At 32.3% G+C, this 16,334-nt stretch overlaps 2 protein-coding genes across 2 annotated transcripts in view; one reads left to right on the top strand and one right to left on the bottom strand.

Moving 5' to 3' along the window:
• Window positions 1-13,092, bottom strand: part of LOC119644915 (putative uncharacterized protein DDB_G0282129) — a 109,766-nt gene extending 96,674 nt beyond the window's left edge. Inside the window, exons 1-3 of the mRNA XM_038044660.1 lie at window positions 13,066-13,092; window positions 12,831-13,011; window positions 11,561-12,777 (exon numbers count right to left, since the gene is read on the bottom strand). Coding sequence (XP_037900588.1) covers window positions 11,561-12,777; window positions 12,831-13,011; window positions 13,066-13,092 — 1,425 coding nt within the window. The remainder of the gene's footprint in view (window positions 1-11,560; window positions 12,778-12,830; window positions 13,012-13,065) is intronic.
• On the top strand, window positions 7,806-11,554 carry LOC119645273 (protein snakeskin). Its single transcript, XM_038045389.1, has 3 exons — window positions 7,806-7,984; window positions 9,135-9,331; window positions 9,396-11,554. The coding sequence occupies exons 1-3, from the start codon at window positions 7,934-7,936 to the stop codon at window positions 9,634-9,636; spliced, it is 489 nt and encodes a 162-aa protein (XP_037901317.1). The 5' UTR covers window positions 7,806-7,933; the 3' UTR covers window positions 9,637-11,554.
• Window positions 13,093-16,334: the final 3,242 nt, after the last annotated feature.

Genomic DNA, 16,334 nt, shown 5'->3' with positions numbered 1-16,334 from the left:
GGAGGGCCCAAAATGCAACCTGATGCAGTACATGTTTAATCCTTACATAGGGCACGACCCAAAGATAGTAGTAGATGATCCAAATATCGTAGAGTCCATTTTTGTATGAGATTACTATTATGGTTCAATTTTTGTCAACACCTATTAAAACTTGGACTTTTCTGCTCTACAATGGATCAATTTTCGTGACAATCCACAAAATAGGCCGAGATAGTTCACATTTGGTATAGTTAATTTTTTTATGTTAAATTACTATTAAAATATAATATTCATCATAAGGCATTCATATAGCTTTTTGTCGCATGAATTTCAGTATTCATTATACGAGAAGTGATTCAAAAATTGGCCCAACCGGTTCAAAGTTTTCTTACCAATTTAGAATGCCGAAATACTGCATTCTAGTAAATTTTGAAAATTACAATTTTTTTCCACACAACAAATTTTCAGAATAAGGCGAGAGCGGTCGAAAGAGTAGACCAATCCAAACCATTTTGAATAGCGTTTGCCATTGGGCCCAAGAAAGGTACTGTACCAAATTTCATCAAAACATCTCGCTAATTTCGACCAATGGCTTGAACACAAATTTACATGGACATGCATCAAACGCCGAGACGGACAGATCATCGGTTTAGATCAATTCATATTATGGTTCTGATTCGATCGGCGTAGTAAAAGGTGGATCTCTCTTAAGCCCTTCTACGTGTTACATGCATTCGCACTAATTTAATATACCCTGTATCATAAGTAGTGTAGGGTGTAACAAGGAATTTTTGATTAAAATCTTATTTCTTTAAATAATAATCGGAAGTAACGAATAGCATCTATATATGAATGTATATTTTATTCTCATTGATTGGTTGTAAAATTTCGTATGGCTAGCCTTTAATACGTACGATTTATTTATTTAACTTGACATGACAAATATTGCAAAATTTAGTGTACCGTCGTCTTAGAACGTATCATTTGTTCGTTAATATATATATGATATAAAAAATTTGTAAATCCGTTAAGTGAATTTATAAATCTCTTATTTTCTTTTGTATGCTTTCACTATTTTCGTGAAATTTTTGCGTTTTTATTCTCGTTTGTCCCCTTTTGAAGCGCATAATGCATAGGAAAGAACGAGCGAGCTTTATATGAGAATAAATGCGTATACAGCGCCACCTTTGACTAATCAGTAGCAAATTAAAGAATTTTTAGAATAAAATTGAAAGAGAATGAAATTAAAGAGAGAAAGGGAACATATTTTTGTGAATTTTTTTTTTTTTTTTTTTTTTTTTTTTTTGTTGTATACGATTACTATTTGGCGCGATTTTTAGTAAAGAGCGCATCTCCAATACCTACAAATGATTTAACTACCACTCGGTAAATTAAACAAATTGATTGTCAGCCAAGTAAGCCGAGAATATGTTTATTGACCCGAAACGTTTATTATATAGACCTATCTACATACTTACATGTGTGTAGTTTTGAATCTTCTTACATGTATATAAGAAACTATAAATTAAGTATATATTCAGTGTTCAGTTTTCAGTTTTCAGTTTTCAATGCATTTTGTATCTACATTTTTTATAAACACGACATCAGCGATCAATTGACAGTGCTATGAGTCATGCCGAAAAGCAACGTATCTCAGACACGTTTTAATGCCAAAAATGTACAAACACTTGAGAGTAAACACACGAAACAAAAAAATGAATAAAAATAAACAGTAGAAGGAAGAGAAAATAAAATGAAAGAAAAAGAACAAGGAAAACATAAAAAGAATCATAGGAGAGAAGGAATTGATATCTCAGTAAATATATTATCTATATATAGTATGAGTAGATATGCGCCTGTATTTCAGTTTTAAACGTTCAGAAAGGAATTTACTAACATATGTATACAATATATAGGGACACTAGTCTACGCTAAGGCTACGCTAAAGTATTGCGCAAACTTTGTGATACTTATATATATATATATATATATATGTACATATGGCACATAGACTACCTATATGTGCATATATATACATATATATGTACATACATATTTTATCATTTTATTTTTTAATGGCTTACTTTTTTTTGTTTTATTTAATTGAACTATTGAACTTGATTTTTTTCATACGTTTTTTGCATTATGCTTTTTTCCCTCTTATCCGTTTTTTTTTTTTTTTTTCTTTTGCATAGTTATACAAAAGTGAAAACTGGTTTTACGCTAAAATATTACGTGGACATAAAATAAAGTTTAGAAAAGTTATAAAATAATTGAGCGGCGCATATCGGTATCTGTTACAAATCGATTAAAGGTCATTCGTTCCATGAGAAATAACCTGATAACTTCAAAGTCCATATGTTTGCATGACATACTTTCAAATTTAATTTTTCCTATTTAGAAAACTTTACTACAAAGTTATTCTCCGTCTTATTGCAGTTTGGCAGGCAGTTCATTTAACAATACCTGCGGGTGTTCTTTAATCTATAGACAATTATTCGAACACCAATTTTTTATTCATAGATTGTCTTTAAAAATCATGTTATCTATATAGTCTATATAAAAGTTGATAGTTTTTCAGTTGTCCGGATATATGATTTACATTCCATTACAAAAGTAAAACGAACAGAAGCCTGTGCCTCCTAATCGTTCTCTTAGATGCTTACTTTCATTTCGATTAGACATTAGATGAGATTGCAGGCAGTTGAAGGAAAAAAATGCTTAGCTTTCGAGAGCTGCCGGCGAACTTAAAAAAAGAAAGAAGACTTGGGAAAATAATTCTCAAATATCGGCAATCAGCCTTGGCATGTATGTTATAGAAGTTTCGTCCTCTCCTATATCAATGCAGCGACGAATTCTATTAAGAGAATTCATAATTGTTACGTTTATGCATAATATTTCTAATAATCTTTGTCAATTAAAATTGTAAATGTAAATCATATTTTCGGTCACGGAAAAACAGTAACGATCATATCTTTTAAAAAATGATTATAAAATTTGACTAATGTTTTATACTAAAACACGACATTACATCAGAAAATGTTTGTAACGTATTAAGAAAACGTATGAAAGACGCAACTTTAATTATACGTTTCTATTACAAGCCAGCCAGTGATGTCAATATATGAAGTCAAAATCTTATATAAAGAAAATTCATGAGCCAATACCTCAGCTAATTTTCATACCAATAGGCGATCTATTCAATTTGTGTTTTATCATTGCTTGATCATCGTGCGATTTTAAGCCACCGTTAACCATTTCTTCACTCCGTTCGTGTTGCATATACTTTTAGAGTGTTCATGCTGCCGTAATCTCCAGTAAGTAATTGATTGATGGATTGCGCCGTAAGTTTGAGGTAACAGACCCAGATTGCCATCGGATCCAGGTAAAATATATAAAAACTTACTTAACTTACTTACGTCTATAAGCGATATTAATGCAAAACCAAATACGATTAAATAGAGTTGCGATCAAAAATTGAGGACTTCACATTTAATAGGCATCGTGAAATGGCAATGCATTAATTCAAAGTTTTCTTATTTTTCTTCGCCCTTAAAACGTATGAAAAGCATTTTTTTAGTTATACGTTTTTGTCGATATAAATAACTATTGAGGGGTCTAACCGTCAAAAAAAAAATTTTATATGACTTTGACCGATATTAAATGGTCACTTGTTTGTGTTGCCAAATAAATAAAAAATGTTTAACAAAAAAAAAAAAAAAACATAACCGTGAAATTCTGTAAGCATAAGTATAGGTGTAATGCAAAGTAAGATTTGCAATGTAAAGGCTGTCAAGGCTGTCAATCGCTGGTAGGTGCAACGATGTTAGGTCCTTATGTATACATACCTCCTCGGCGAATACTACTTAAGGATAGAATTGATTAACCCATAGAATTGATCTAACCAAGTTCTTGAAACATATTGGTTTTCTCCGTGTTATGACTCACTCGCCCCCAGATCGTAGAACATCGCTGTAGCGATTTTTCGTTCCCTAACCGCGTTGGTGTGGTAGACACGCAGTGAATGACCCTTCCCGTCTCTTTACATTTTACTACTTGCAAATTAAAAATCCTTAAAAAAGGCTTTCTTGCCCCCTAATCCTTCCTCATATGTCTATAGATAGACAACAAAAAATATTATAGCCGCGCAAGGCCGACCATTACTTACACTCCCCCACGTCGCCTAATACAATTATTGATCCATTTTCATGATCTGAATATATCAGAAATTATATTTTATTTTCATGTCATGACAAACTTTCTATGATCGTAGTCCTATGTACTTATTGACCTAACTGATTCAAATGCAGGCGGTTTTTAATTTCCTTTCATTTTTATGCCAAACTTTCTCTTATGGAATAAGTTTCATCGAAAAAGTAAAAAAAATTAAACCTTTATGTCGCATAAATGCTTAGTTCTCATGAGAACCTCTATGTAGTGCAAAGTCGAAAAACATAATTCCATGCTCCAAATTTTGCGCAATTAATTTCTATGTCGAATTAATTTTATGGATCAATTTTCACCTCAAAATATTGAAATTTAGATCATTTCACTATATGAAGGTTTAATTTTCGCACAAGCGATTATACGTAGAGAAGTGCGAAAATTGCCCCATCCGTCCCAAATCTTTCGCATTAATCTATAAGGCCGATAAGCTTTTACCAAGCAATTGTTAGCAATAAATCTTAAAAGTCATCATTTTTTTATGTAACGTTATGTTCAAACTTACGCATTGTGTGCGGAGTCATCGTAGTATTCATCGAATCCAGTGCATTTGCAATAGGGAATACACCAAATTTGGTGAAGGTAGACTGAATAAAAGAATACATGGGCGGACATCAGATGAACGACGGACAGATTGATTTACGTTTATTTAGAAAACGGCATAATACCAGGTAGGTTCATGTTGAGATCGTCTAGGTGTTACATACATCCGCACAAACTTAGTCCAGCACAGGTATTATAGAATATACATATTTACGTATATAAACAAAGTCATAAAGAAAAAACAAGCAAGTACATTATAGTCGGGCAAGGCCGACCATTCAATACGCCACACCATTTGGCTCAGTACAATTATTCACTCGTTTCGATAATAACGACACTAAAAACTACACATTACTTTCATGCCAAGTCATATATATTGATGAAATTTGGTACAGTGACGTGTTTTGATCCAAGGACGAACGCTATTGAAAACGATACGAATCTATCCACTTTTGGACTACGTCTCATATAACTGAAAAGTCGCTATTTGGAAAAAAATTTTAATTTTCACAATTTAGTAGCAGTTTTTCGGCATTCTAAATTGGAACGAAAAATTTTTGAACTCCCGCTCATATAACGAAAACAGAAGTTCATGCGACAACAAAGCATAACTTCCAATGCTTCATGATTAAAATTATATCACAATAGTAATTTAACATAACTGTACCAAATTTGAAACATCTCGGCCTATTTTTTAGATCCTACCCTAATAAGGCTTTTCACGAAAATCGATCCTTCGTAGAGGAGAAAAGTCTACGTTTTAATATGTAGTGATGAAAATTGACTCATAATAAAAATTTGATTTAAAAAATGATATAAAAAATACATCAGTTTTGGTATCTCTTTGGCACAACCATTCTAACGGAACCCCAAGACTTCATTTGCAAAGAGGTCTAATTTTTAATATACAGTCGCCTACTAGTGTGCTCGTATAAAAGCAGCATATAATTTTTGTGTTTTATGAGGAAAATGAGAAATGTGTTAGACAATGTGGTGTAGGGTATTTAATGGTCACCCTAGCCTGACTATAATGTTTTCACTTTGTTCTAAATTTCAGATCTCTTTCCTTCTTCTTCGATGCTAAAGTAACAGTTAAGCAGGCAATTTAGATTCCTTGAATTTTGAAATGAAACGACTCGAAGCATCATTTGTAACTGAAAATCTATTTCTTATAGGAGAAAAGGCAAATAGAACGATGAATGATGCTGCATGAGTGAAGCGTCTTTAAAAAGCTTAAAAGATATTCGCATGAGGATAGGATCAAAAAATTGAAAATAGCGAAAAATCGAAAATACTTCAGAGATTGAATTACATAAATAACAGTTGTTGGCTGATTACTTACAGAATCGAAATTTACCTCAATGATTAATTATGAATTAAAAATTGAGCTGAATGCGCCTTTTAATAGACCTGTAATAGTCGAAAAAGTACAAATTCAATAAGACTTTTGAAAATATTCACATCAATGCACACACATGCACACATACAGCATGTTAATGAATATTTACTAAATTTCTATGAAAATATATGTTGAAAATGATTCCAAAGTGCTTACTGACATGCCCACAAATAAATCGTAAACTTGGTACTTGTGTCATCTAAAACGTGTTTGCTGCCGTTTACCTCCAACGGATATTTCAATTGTTTGTAATTAAATGGTAAATTATGTGCATGTCATTTACATTAGATCTTTACTCAACGTTACGTAACGCAAGCTGCAAGTGAATGATGAATGATCAACAGTTTGCTTTAGTTGACTGAAATTGATAGCAATGAATAGGTGTTAAATTTAACGCTTTGAAAATATTCAATGCACTCATACATATCCAATCAATGAATTAATTGTCAAAGAAGCTTAAGTGTTTTCAAAGGTGTTCGATAATAAATTTCAATACGAACATACTCATGTATATATGTTTCGTACGTGAATAAATTAAAGTTTTCAATGCTTTTTTTTTTTTTTTTCTTCATAACCAGTAAACCGACTGTTAGTCATATGTCGTTTTGAATTTCTTTAGAATTGAAAAGAGAATATTAAATTACGTCATAATACCGAAGTCTTTTAGAAAAAAATATTCATAATAATAATGATAAATATACGGAATAACGAAATGAATAATTTTTGTACTAATTTTTAGCATAGATAAGCAATAACTTTAATCATTTGTTATATGAAAAGATTGGGGAAAAAGTTTTGAGAGATTGTTTGTTTTTTTTTTTTTTTTGCCGAAATGTATATGACATCAATTCCAACTCATGCACACTCATACCTATCTATAAAGGTCTTTGGACATAAGCTGGTATTATCGTTTTATCAAAACGTTTGCAACGCCCAGAAGGAAGCATCACCGATCCCTCAAACTACATATATTCTCGATCGGCATTAAATCCTGAATCGATTTAAGCATGTATGTCCGTCTGCCTGTATGAAGTTTGTTGTAAACCTTCTCCTGGCCGCAAAACTTAAGTTTGGCGAAAACATTGGAACTTCTTGCTGTTCTTCTTCTTGATTGCTATTGAACGATGGACTAAATTGGTCGAAGGACACGCAACATATGCACCACATACAAATTTCCACTTTTATTCTGAAAGCAAAAAAAATTGACCCCGTCTGCGTAATATTAAAGACGATATAAATTAAATTCTTTCCCATTTTTTGATTTCGGTCTGTTGAAGAATAACGGTGTGAAAGGTGCAGTCACAATCGAATATAATTTTCTTACTTGTTTGGATTTAATATTTAATATGATTACCTATGAAAACATAACCTGTATACGCTTACGTACACACGTAGAAATCAGATAAGTAGTAATATGTAAAGGCGAATACTTGATTGACATTTTCTCTCTCCCTCTTTCTCGCTCTCTCGCTCTCTTTCTTTCTTTCTTTGTCATTCATTCTCTTTCTGTCTTCTTTTTTCCCCTGACTTGCTTTCGACTGCACTCGTTTCAATGAGACATTTTTTTATTTGTAATGATTGTACGCAAAGATAACTTATCTTATCTTATCAGTAGTATGTGCTTTGAAAGTTTCAAAGAACAACAGATTTTTTACTACAAATTTTCATAGGTTTCTCCATTTATTAAATATATTTGTAATGTTAATAAACCATAACGAAACATATTGAAAATAATTTTTTGATTTTACTCATCAACTTCCCGAAAATATTAAGCAGCAAAAAACAAATATGGTATCTGTTGAAACGATCGCCTCGATATTTATCAAGGCCTTAAAAATGGTACGTTTTCAAAAAAAAAAAAAAAATAGAGATACATTTTTAAGAATTTACGCGAAAAAAGATGAAATTTATGGAATTAATTCAATTATTTAAAGAAATGAAAAGTCACTTATTTAAAATATTCAATTCAAATTACTTCCAAGTGAATCATAAAAATGTTCTATATATATATGTAAAAAAAAAAAATATATATATAAAGAATTTGGTATTGTAAAGGGATTTATATAGACAATGTAAAAGTGCCAGAAAATTTAGTAATAATATTAATAACAATAATAATAAATATTTATATAACGAGAAAATAAATTAAAACTAAAAAACAACAATTACACTATGAGGCGAAGGGAAATCAATTACACAGAATCTTTACTGATAAGTGAGATTGTTTAATGTCGAAAGTATTGCCGCCCAATGAAATGAATAATTATCCGATAATACCATGCTATACTCTATCTCAGTTTGAAAGACAAGATGCGATAATTATGAATAATAATAATAATAAAAAATAAAAAAAAAAATTTACAAAACTATTTTTCCCAGAAGAAATATTAATTCTCCATCATTCCTCGCCATTGGAGACAATTTTAATTATTTCAACAATAAAGTTTCGCTTTAAGGTTTTTTTTATTCTTCGTTTAAAGAAAACCTTCTTTTGTTTTATTAACAAAAATTACTTTGACTTTTTATTTCTCGATAATAAAATTAATTAATCAAATTACCAAAAAGAAAATTAACAATGATTATAATTGAGAAAAACAAAATAAAAAAAAAAATATATATATATATATATGTATAAATTTGGAATCTTTGCAAGTAAATTATGCACACATGTCTAATGCCTGGCACTTACATGTTCATACCAAAGTGATGCATGTTAGTATTTGCTTTTTTTAAGGAGTGGCAAATATTTTTTTTTTTTTTTTCTTGAATTCGTTAAGAATAGGAGGAAATTATAATGACTCAGTCATACTTTTATTGTTTCAAATAAAAAAATAAAAAAAGTACACACACATGTAAGCAATAGAAACGAAATCTCATTAAGCGGAGAACGTGTTTTTGTTTTTTAACAGAATAGCAATGAAATTACGAAATCTCCAACTATTCCTATACAACATAGATTTTGCATTTCATATCTGATCAAATCTTTCAGGTTTTGAATCTAATCATAATAATTCTATATCGCGTTGGCGATGGCGGTGAATTTTTAGGCATTGGTGGTACATGGAATTTAAATGAGGAGAAAAGTGCCGATTGCGAAATAGTAGCCTCCGGAGTAATGGTAGGTTTTTTCATTTATACCGGCTGTCATACTATAGCGTACTTATTTGGTACTACCAAGCACAAGAAGTAAGTACCTAAGCAATAAAAGCAAGAGGAATGAGACCGAAATAAAATTTGTTATCGATTTCAGAGAGTTAACCGATACTATTATGAATGTTGTCGGGACATTTATGTGGGTAGCTGTGGGAGGAACGGCTCTTCACTATTGGAAAGGTTATATGAAAGATAGCGATTACTTGTATGTAGCTTCAGAGAGGCAAGTTGGTCTAGCAATGGGCGCATTGTGCGTCATTGAAGGTGCCCTCTATTTACTTGATACTGTCCTAGCTTGCATACATTATTCAAAAGGCGACTCGGAGTTCATGCAATAAAAGTGTATACATATATATAAGATAGAAATTTCATTTCCGATAGAGAGAGAGAGAGAGAGAGAGAGAGAGAGAAAGAGAGAAAGAGAGAGAGTAAAAAAAAAAAAAAATGATCAATAATTACGAATAATTTTTTTGTTTATATAGATTTTAAGTCAAACTTATGCAACTGCAACAAGCCATCATTAAAAAATTCATAAAAATGTCTAATTTTTTCACTTTGGTTTATTCAAATAAAAGTTACTTCATTTTCACTATTATAAAAGATTTTTTACACACACACACACATACACACATGCATATGTATTGTTTACTTTGAAACATTTGATTGTTTTGTGTTGACTCGAGTTAATTAAACGCAACGCTGAACGTTTAATGCACATATAGTATCTAATTGAATGTCAACGTTAGTTGCTTAATTAAATGTTATCGATGTAAAAAAATAAATGCCGTTTTTTCTTCTAAGCCAAATAACTGTAGTATGTTAGCGCAATTCAATTCATCGGCTATCGAAGACAAAAAAAAAGAGAAATTTTCAATTAAGGGAAGAATGCCTGCATCGCAGATACAAATAAATTCTGTAACTTTTTCGTAGCTTAATAACTGAAATATGGATCATAATTATCTATAGACTCTTGTCACAATTTTTCACAGAACTTGCGCTCTAATCGGAAGATAAAAGATCTACAAAAAAGGATCGCCAATCGGAAGAAAAGGTCCTAAAGCCAAAGTTGAACATAACTTTTTCAGTTGCTTTTGCTGGAGATGGGCCGACGTTCGTAAATTTTAACGTTCTCAATACAAACATATTTCGCACGAAATATCACTAACAACATTTCAAATATTTCATAGCTTACAGTATTTTCACATCTATTTCGTTGCCCTTTGATGTACGCTGACCGAAAGCTTATAAACAGTTGAAACTTGTACCGTAGAGACCGTGCCAATATCTAAGCTATGAATACCCGAAATTTCGGTAAAAATCAGCCCGTCTTATACAACTTCCAGAATATAACAAGGAAGTCCCTGTATAGAAAGTAGTCAACCGTAATAACACAAATATTAATAGAGGGTGATATCGGGAATGGCCAATAAGCGATCTTAAATTATCGCAATCTGATGTTAATTTTTTGGTAAAGCACAGATTCTATTCATTCTATCCATATACGCATTGCAATGCATTTTCGTGACATTTGTCCCCAAAATGAAAATCGAAAACTTTTGATTATAATGCAGTTAGCGGCGTTCATTAGTTTTGATATTTCTTGTCTCTTCATACATGATATTGAATTTCAATTGAATAAAATGAAGAAATTTCGATTTGGGTAATATAAATGACGTTCGATAGTTCGATTCGTGCTTGAAATGTCCATTTTTTACTCCTCAAAATAATCAACGTCCAACGGAAGGCATTTAATGTCTGTTTTTAATACTCACTAGAAAGCGAAAACTTTCATCCAATGAAAGGGGTCATCCGAGAAATCATTTAAATAAAACGACACGAAAACATAAGAAATTCTGAACATGTGCAGCCCAAGCGACATACTCCTAACATCACCAAATGTTGGGCAATATTCTCACGCATGCGGAAACGCTTATATGCGATCACTTTAATATGTTGAACCACAAAAACAAAAAAAAAAAAAAAACAAGAGAAAATTTCGAAAATAATCGAGAAAAAACTCTTCAATCAGACTATGCGCAGAGAAATCAATTAAGTTAAACTAAAAATTATTATTTGAGAAACGGAAGATTATCGGGTAGGAAGATTTTATTATTCGCTATGAAACGAGTACGAGTAGAAGTTAGCAGTGTTGCCATGTGTTGCGAATATAGAATTTATGCATAGAAACCTTGAAAAATCTCAACTCGAAACAATTACAAAATGTTTTCCTATAATTTGCATTGTTTTTTTTTATTCACTCACCTGTTTATTTTGCCTAGCATCAACAACATCTATACCTCCCGTTTCTCTTGGATTATTGGTTTGATAAGCACCTCTTTTACGTTTACCGAGCGAACCGTCCGCCAAATCCAAAACATCGATAATATTACTATCTAATATGAAAGAGCTACGCGACAAAGAATTGAGTATTTCGAGTTTACGCGAATCTAAACTATCACGATAAACATTGCGCGGCTTATCCAAATTATGTTCATAGTCCGTATCCAAATGAAAACTATGACGCGAGGCACTATGACGTTCGGCCAGTGCACGTGAGGAGCTGTTGTGTGATGAAATACGCTGCCGACGCCGTATCACCGTCTGGGGGGCAACAAACACACTCGATGTCGTGCTACACACTGGGGTAACGGCAACATTTAATAGTGTAGAGGATGTGTCCTCAGTTATCACATTACAATCAGCCAGCTGCGGCATTTGCATATCCTGATTAGGTTCCATTAAACTAATCTGCGATAATTGTCGTTCCAAGTGCTTTTCGTAGCCATTAAATTTATCATAATCGATAAACGACATATTCTCATAGCTGACCATATTATCAATCGCCTGCAATGATTGCAATGAAGCACTCCATTTGGGATTAAGTTTTTCTTTTTTTTTCTCACCAGTTAGCCCGGCAAAGGTACTTTTAAATGAGGAAATGAATGTATTGGATCGTAGTCGCTTAAAATTTTGATGGGGATCAAACGAAATCGAATTTGGACTTTTCAAGATAGGCGTTGATGTCGCACTTTGTTGGGAATTTTTGGGAATTTCTATGGGCGGTGAGACAATAACGGCAGAAATCGACGTTTCCTCCGCTTTTGAATCTGTCGATTCCATTGAATTTTTTCTAGGTGAAGCAGGCAATGTGAGATCGCTCAACTTCTCGACCTCTTCCGATAACTGTTCCAGTTGTGGCTCAACCAGGCTTCTACGACTTGTTCGCTTCGGCAAAATCAATGATCGGCTGCGCGTAAATTGAAAAGGTAGTTCGTGTTCTTTCTCATTTGCATTTAGACTCTCTTTACTATTCGTTATCGAGCTAATAAGCTTCGACAGTCTACCCTTTATTGAAAAACTGCTCGATCTCTCAAATTTTGGAGCATTAGCGCACTCCGGTACAGCACTTGTTGCTGCCAATTTGTTATATTGCTTTTGTTGCTGCTGTTGCTTTTCTGTTGCTGTTGCCCATAATATTCACGTAATTTTTGAGTGATGTTGATGTTATTGTTGTCGTTGATGATATGATTACCGGTGCAGTTGTTATTATTTATAGTAATGTTGTTGCTGCCATTAATGCAATTATTGCTGGTGTTTGTCACATTTCGCGTATGCTTACCCGCAACAGCTGTCGCCGAACTCTTCGAATTTTTCGTAACATTTTCATTCTGATCTTTGAACAATTTTTGCTGCAACTGTTGTTGTTGCTGTTGCTGTTGCTGTTTTTTATTAATTTGCCTTTGTTTCTTATTTTGATTTTTATTTGCCATTTTAGTTTCTTTGACTACATTCATTGTTTAAAACTTCACATTGAATCTGCAAATAGAAAGGGAATGAAAAAACATTTTTTCAACATTACTTGAAAATCTTTTTTTTTTCTTTTTTTAGTATACTTGTTCCGCTTTTTAGATGGAAATGTGAAAACCAAAACACAAAAAACTGCTTATCCTCTCATTGGAAGCACCGAATATTTATCGTTACTTTTTTAATTTACTTCGTAATTCCTTGGTTACAAAAACTTGTGAATTATTAAAAACATATTTCACATCGAAGAAGCGCCAAGACAAAAAAAAATTAAAAAAAAAAAACAATAAAGAAAAAATTTATTTAAAAAATCAAAAAATTTCTAATCGAAATATTCAAATATCATGAACGACTGCAAGATCTGAAATCTATTACTGATGATATCCTCAAAAATTATTATCGTAATTGCAAAACTTATTTTGTTATCGGATATCTGTTGGTTTCGATTTTCTTTTTACACCCATCAGCATGACGAGCATAATCATTTTGTTGTTCTTTGTTGTTTACAACGCCCGAAAGGAAACTTCGGAACCACCACCAAGTGCATAATACATTCATTATCAGCATCAAATTCTGAATCGATTTAACGCATGTCCGTCTCTCTGTCTATGCAGTGATGTTACATAGAGATACGCATCAGAGATATCATATGCAGTGATATGCTGAGTTTAAGCACATGGTTGACTGGCAAAAGGTTCAAACTCATCACATGGACCTTTCAATTAATTTCACAGGTAAATCTTGAAAGTATCGAAAAGAAAATTACTCCGAAGAGACACAAAAAATTATCGATACATATTCACAATCGCTTGATAATATATTACATATCGATTTAAATTTTTCATCAAAATCGAGCCGCCGTGAAACTAGTCGTTACGCTTTAAGTCAACAAAACATCCTTGCATGCTGACGGCGATCAAGGCAATTGCGGATTTTTCTTTAAATAAAAATCATTTAATTTTTAATCCATTTAAACATACCGTCTATCACCGACGGATATGTTCATTTTGTCAAAACGATCTCAACGCCCAGAAGGAAGCATCAAAGACATTGCAAAAGACATTATATATTCTTGATCAGCATCAATTTCTCAATAATTCGATTTAAGGCTGCCCGCCTGTCCGCCTCGCCGTCCGTCCGTCTAGATAATGTCTATTGTAAACATTCTCCTGGTCGCAAAAAGAACGTTATCGACTTCAAATTTGGCAGAAACATTGGGAATTCTTGCACGCACGTTGACATTGAAAATGAGCCAAATTGGTCGAAGGACACGCCTACAGTGCTACATTAACTGAGAATACCAGAAATTGGTATTTCGATCATTAATGCAAAACTACTGCAGATAAATGCACAAAAATTTGAACGTATTTCCTGTGGATGATGCTGCAATTCACGCACAAAAATGCATAAATTTAATGCTCATAGTGCGTCATAATTTCGAAAACTTTACAATGCACAGAAGCGGGCTTCAAAACCTTCATAAAGTATATAAATTTGAAATGTACCTGAGCATAACCGTCTCTTCGTCTGTTCATATGTCTCTCTGCACAAATATGTCGTATCTGCCGGAAAATGAAGATATCGCCTAAAAATTGGCAAAAGAATTTGTATAGACCTAAGCTATTCTGAGGACACGCCCACACGCCTATGCGCTATGCAAGGAAAACTTTTATTTTGAAAATAAAAAAAAATCAGCTGCGCCCACTCCATCTTATAAAGCATGAAAATATAGTTCTTTTCCTGCTTTTGTCTTTTTTAGAGTAACGGTGATGGGTACAAAAGATTCAGTCACAAACGAATATAAATTTCTTACTTGCTCCAGTCACTTCTTTAGCTAACATTTTTACATTTGTCGATATGACGATAAATAGTCGCTGCAAATTTTGCCTGTGATTTGATTTTCTCTCAGAATACATATAAACTTATGTTTCAATGCAGCTATTTTATATATAATATTGTGGATAAAATTTAAGGGAAAATATTTTATATAAACTTCGCGGGTAATGCTTTTTTTTTATTTGTTTTTTTTTTCGAATTGATAATCTTCTATCTTTAGTACCTATGTAGAGTTTTCTACAGAGTCACGCATGTTTTTCAATTTTTACTATGTTTTCGAGACAATGATTGCTGGCTACCCGAACATCGTGAAGTCTATAATTACACAAGATGGTAGTTGGAACTATTTGTATGACCCGTGAACAACCAATCAACTGAAAGTTGAAAGTCAGATGCGAAAAAATCACGTTAAAATTGCTCAAGCATCAAAAAGATGTTGACGGCTTTCTTCGACTGTCGTAGTTATGCATTTTTTGAGTGTTATAAAGGCGATTAGATTATTCGTTTTTTTTTTTTTTTTTTTTGATTCCTAACTTCATGATATGGAATAAAAAAATTAACATACTTTTGTTTCATGATGGCAAAGATAGAAAAACCGATCAAGCCACACAAGGAATATGGAAACAGTAAGTAGATGTTAAAGGCAAAATGATTGCTGGCTCTCTAATCGATTTGAGATTTTTTCTCCCAGAGAATGCAGCTTTTTAACGAAGTTATTCATATGTATGCGAATATAACACATTTAAAAATAAAGCCTTTGTTTAATTTCTTTAAAAAAAAAAAAAAAAAAAAAAAAAAATTCTAAAGTCTTTTTATTATTATTAGCACTTTTACTGAACATATATAAACACATACATATATACACCTTTGAATTACTTCGCAATTTTGCAACTTTTTCTTTGTTTTCAATTTGTCTTAGGGTAATTGACGTCTAATGTTATTATTAAAATATTGGCAAAAAAACTTATATTATCTTCCTTGTACAGTTAACCACGTACTCACTCGGGAATAAAAGGCAATATAAAAATTTTATCAGTTTTTTCATACTAGAAATTGATAACAGAAATGAGGCAAAAATAACAAACTGCACCGTTAATAATTAATCGTGCGCGCGCGCGTGTGTGTGTATGTCTATATCTGCATATGTGAATGTGTGTGCATGTGTGTGTGTGATGCCTCGTTGATTATTAAATAGGTAGTAAATTATATCTTCAACATATTAAGTTGCCAATACAAACGTACATATATATATATATATATATATATATATATGTATAAATGATAATAATAATAAACAAATAAAGTTCAACTAAATAATAAATGAAAAGTAAACGTGAATGGGCCACATACCCACGAGAGCGTGAGAGATTTTTACAAATGCATTCATTCGTTTTCT

This window comes from Glossina fuscipes, unplaced genomic scaffold, assembly GCF_014805625.2.
Source record: "Glossina fuscipes isolate IAEA_lab_2018 unplaced genomic scaffold, Yale_Gfus_2 1, whole genome shotgun sequence".
Taxonomy (NCBI): Eukaryota; Metazoa; Arthropoda; class Insecta; order Diptera; family Glossinidae; genus Glossina; species Glossina fuscipes.
Note: the sequence above shows the minus strand (reverse complement) of the source record. Positions and strands in the feature narration are given on the sequence as shown.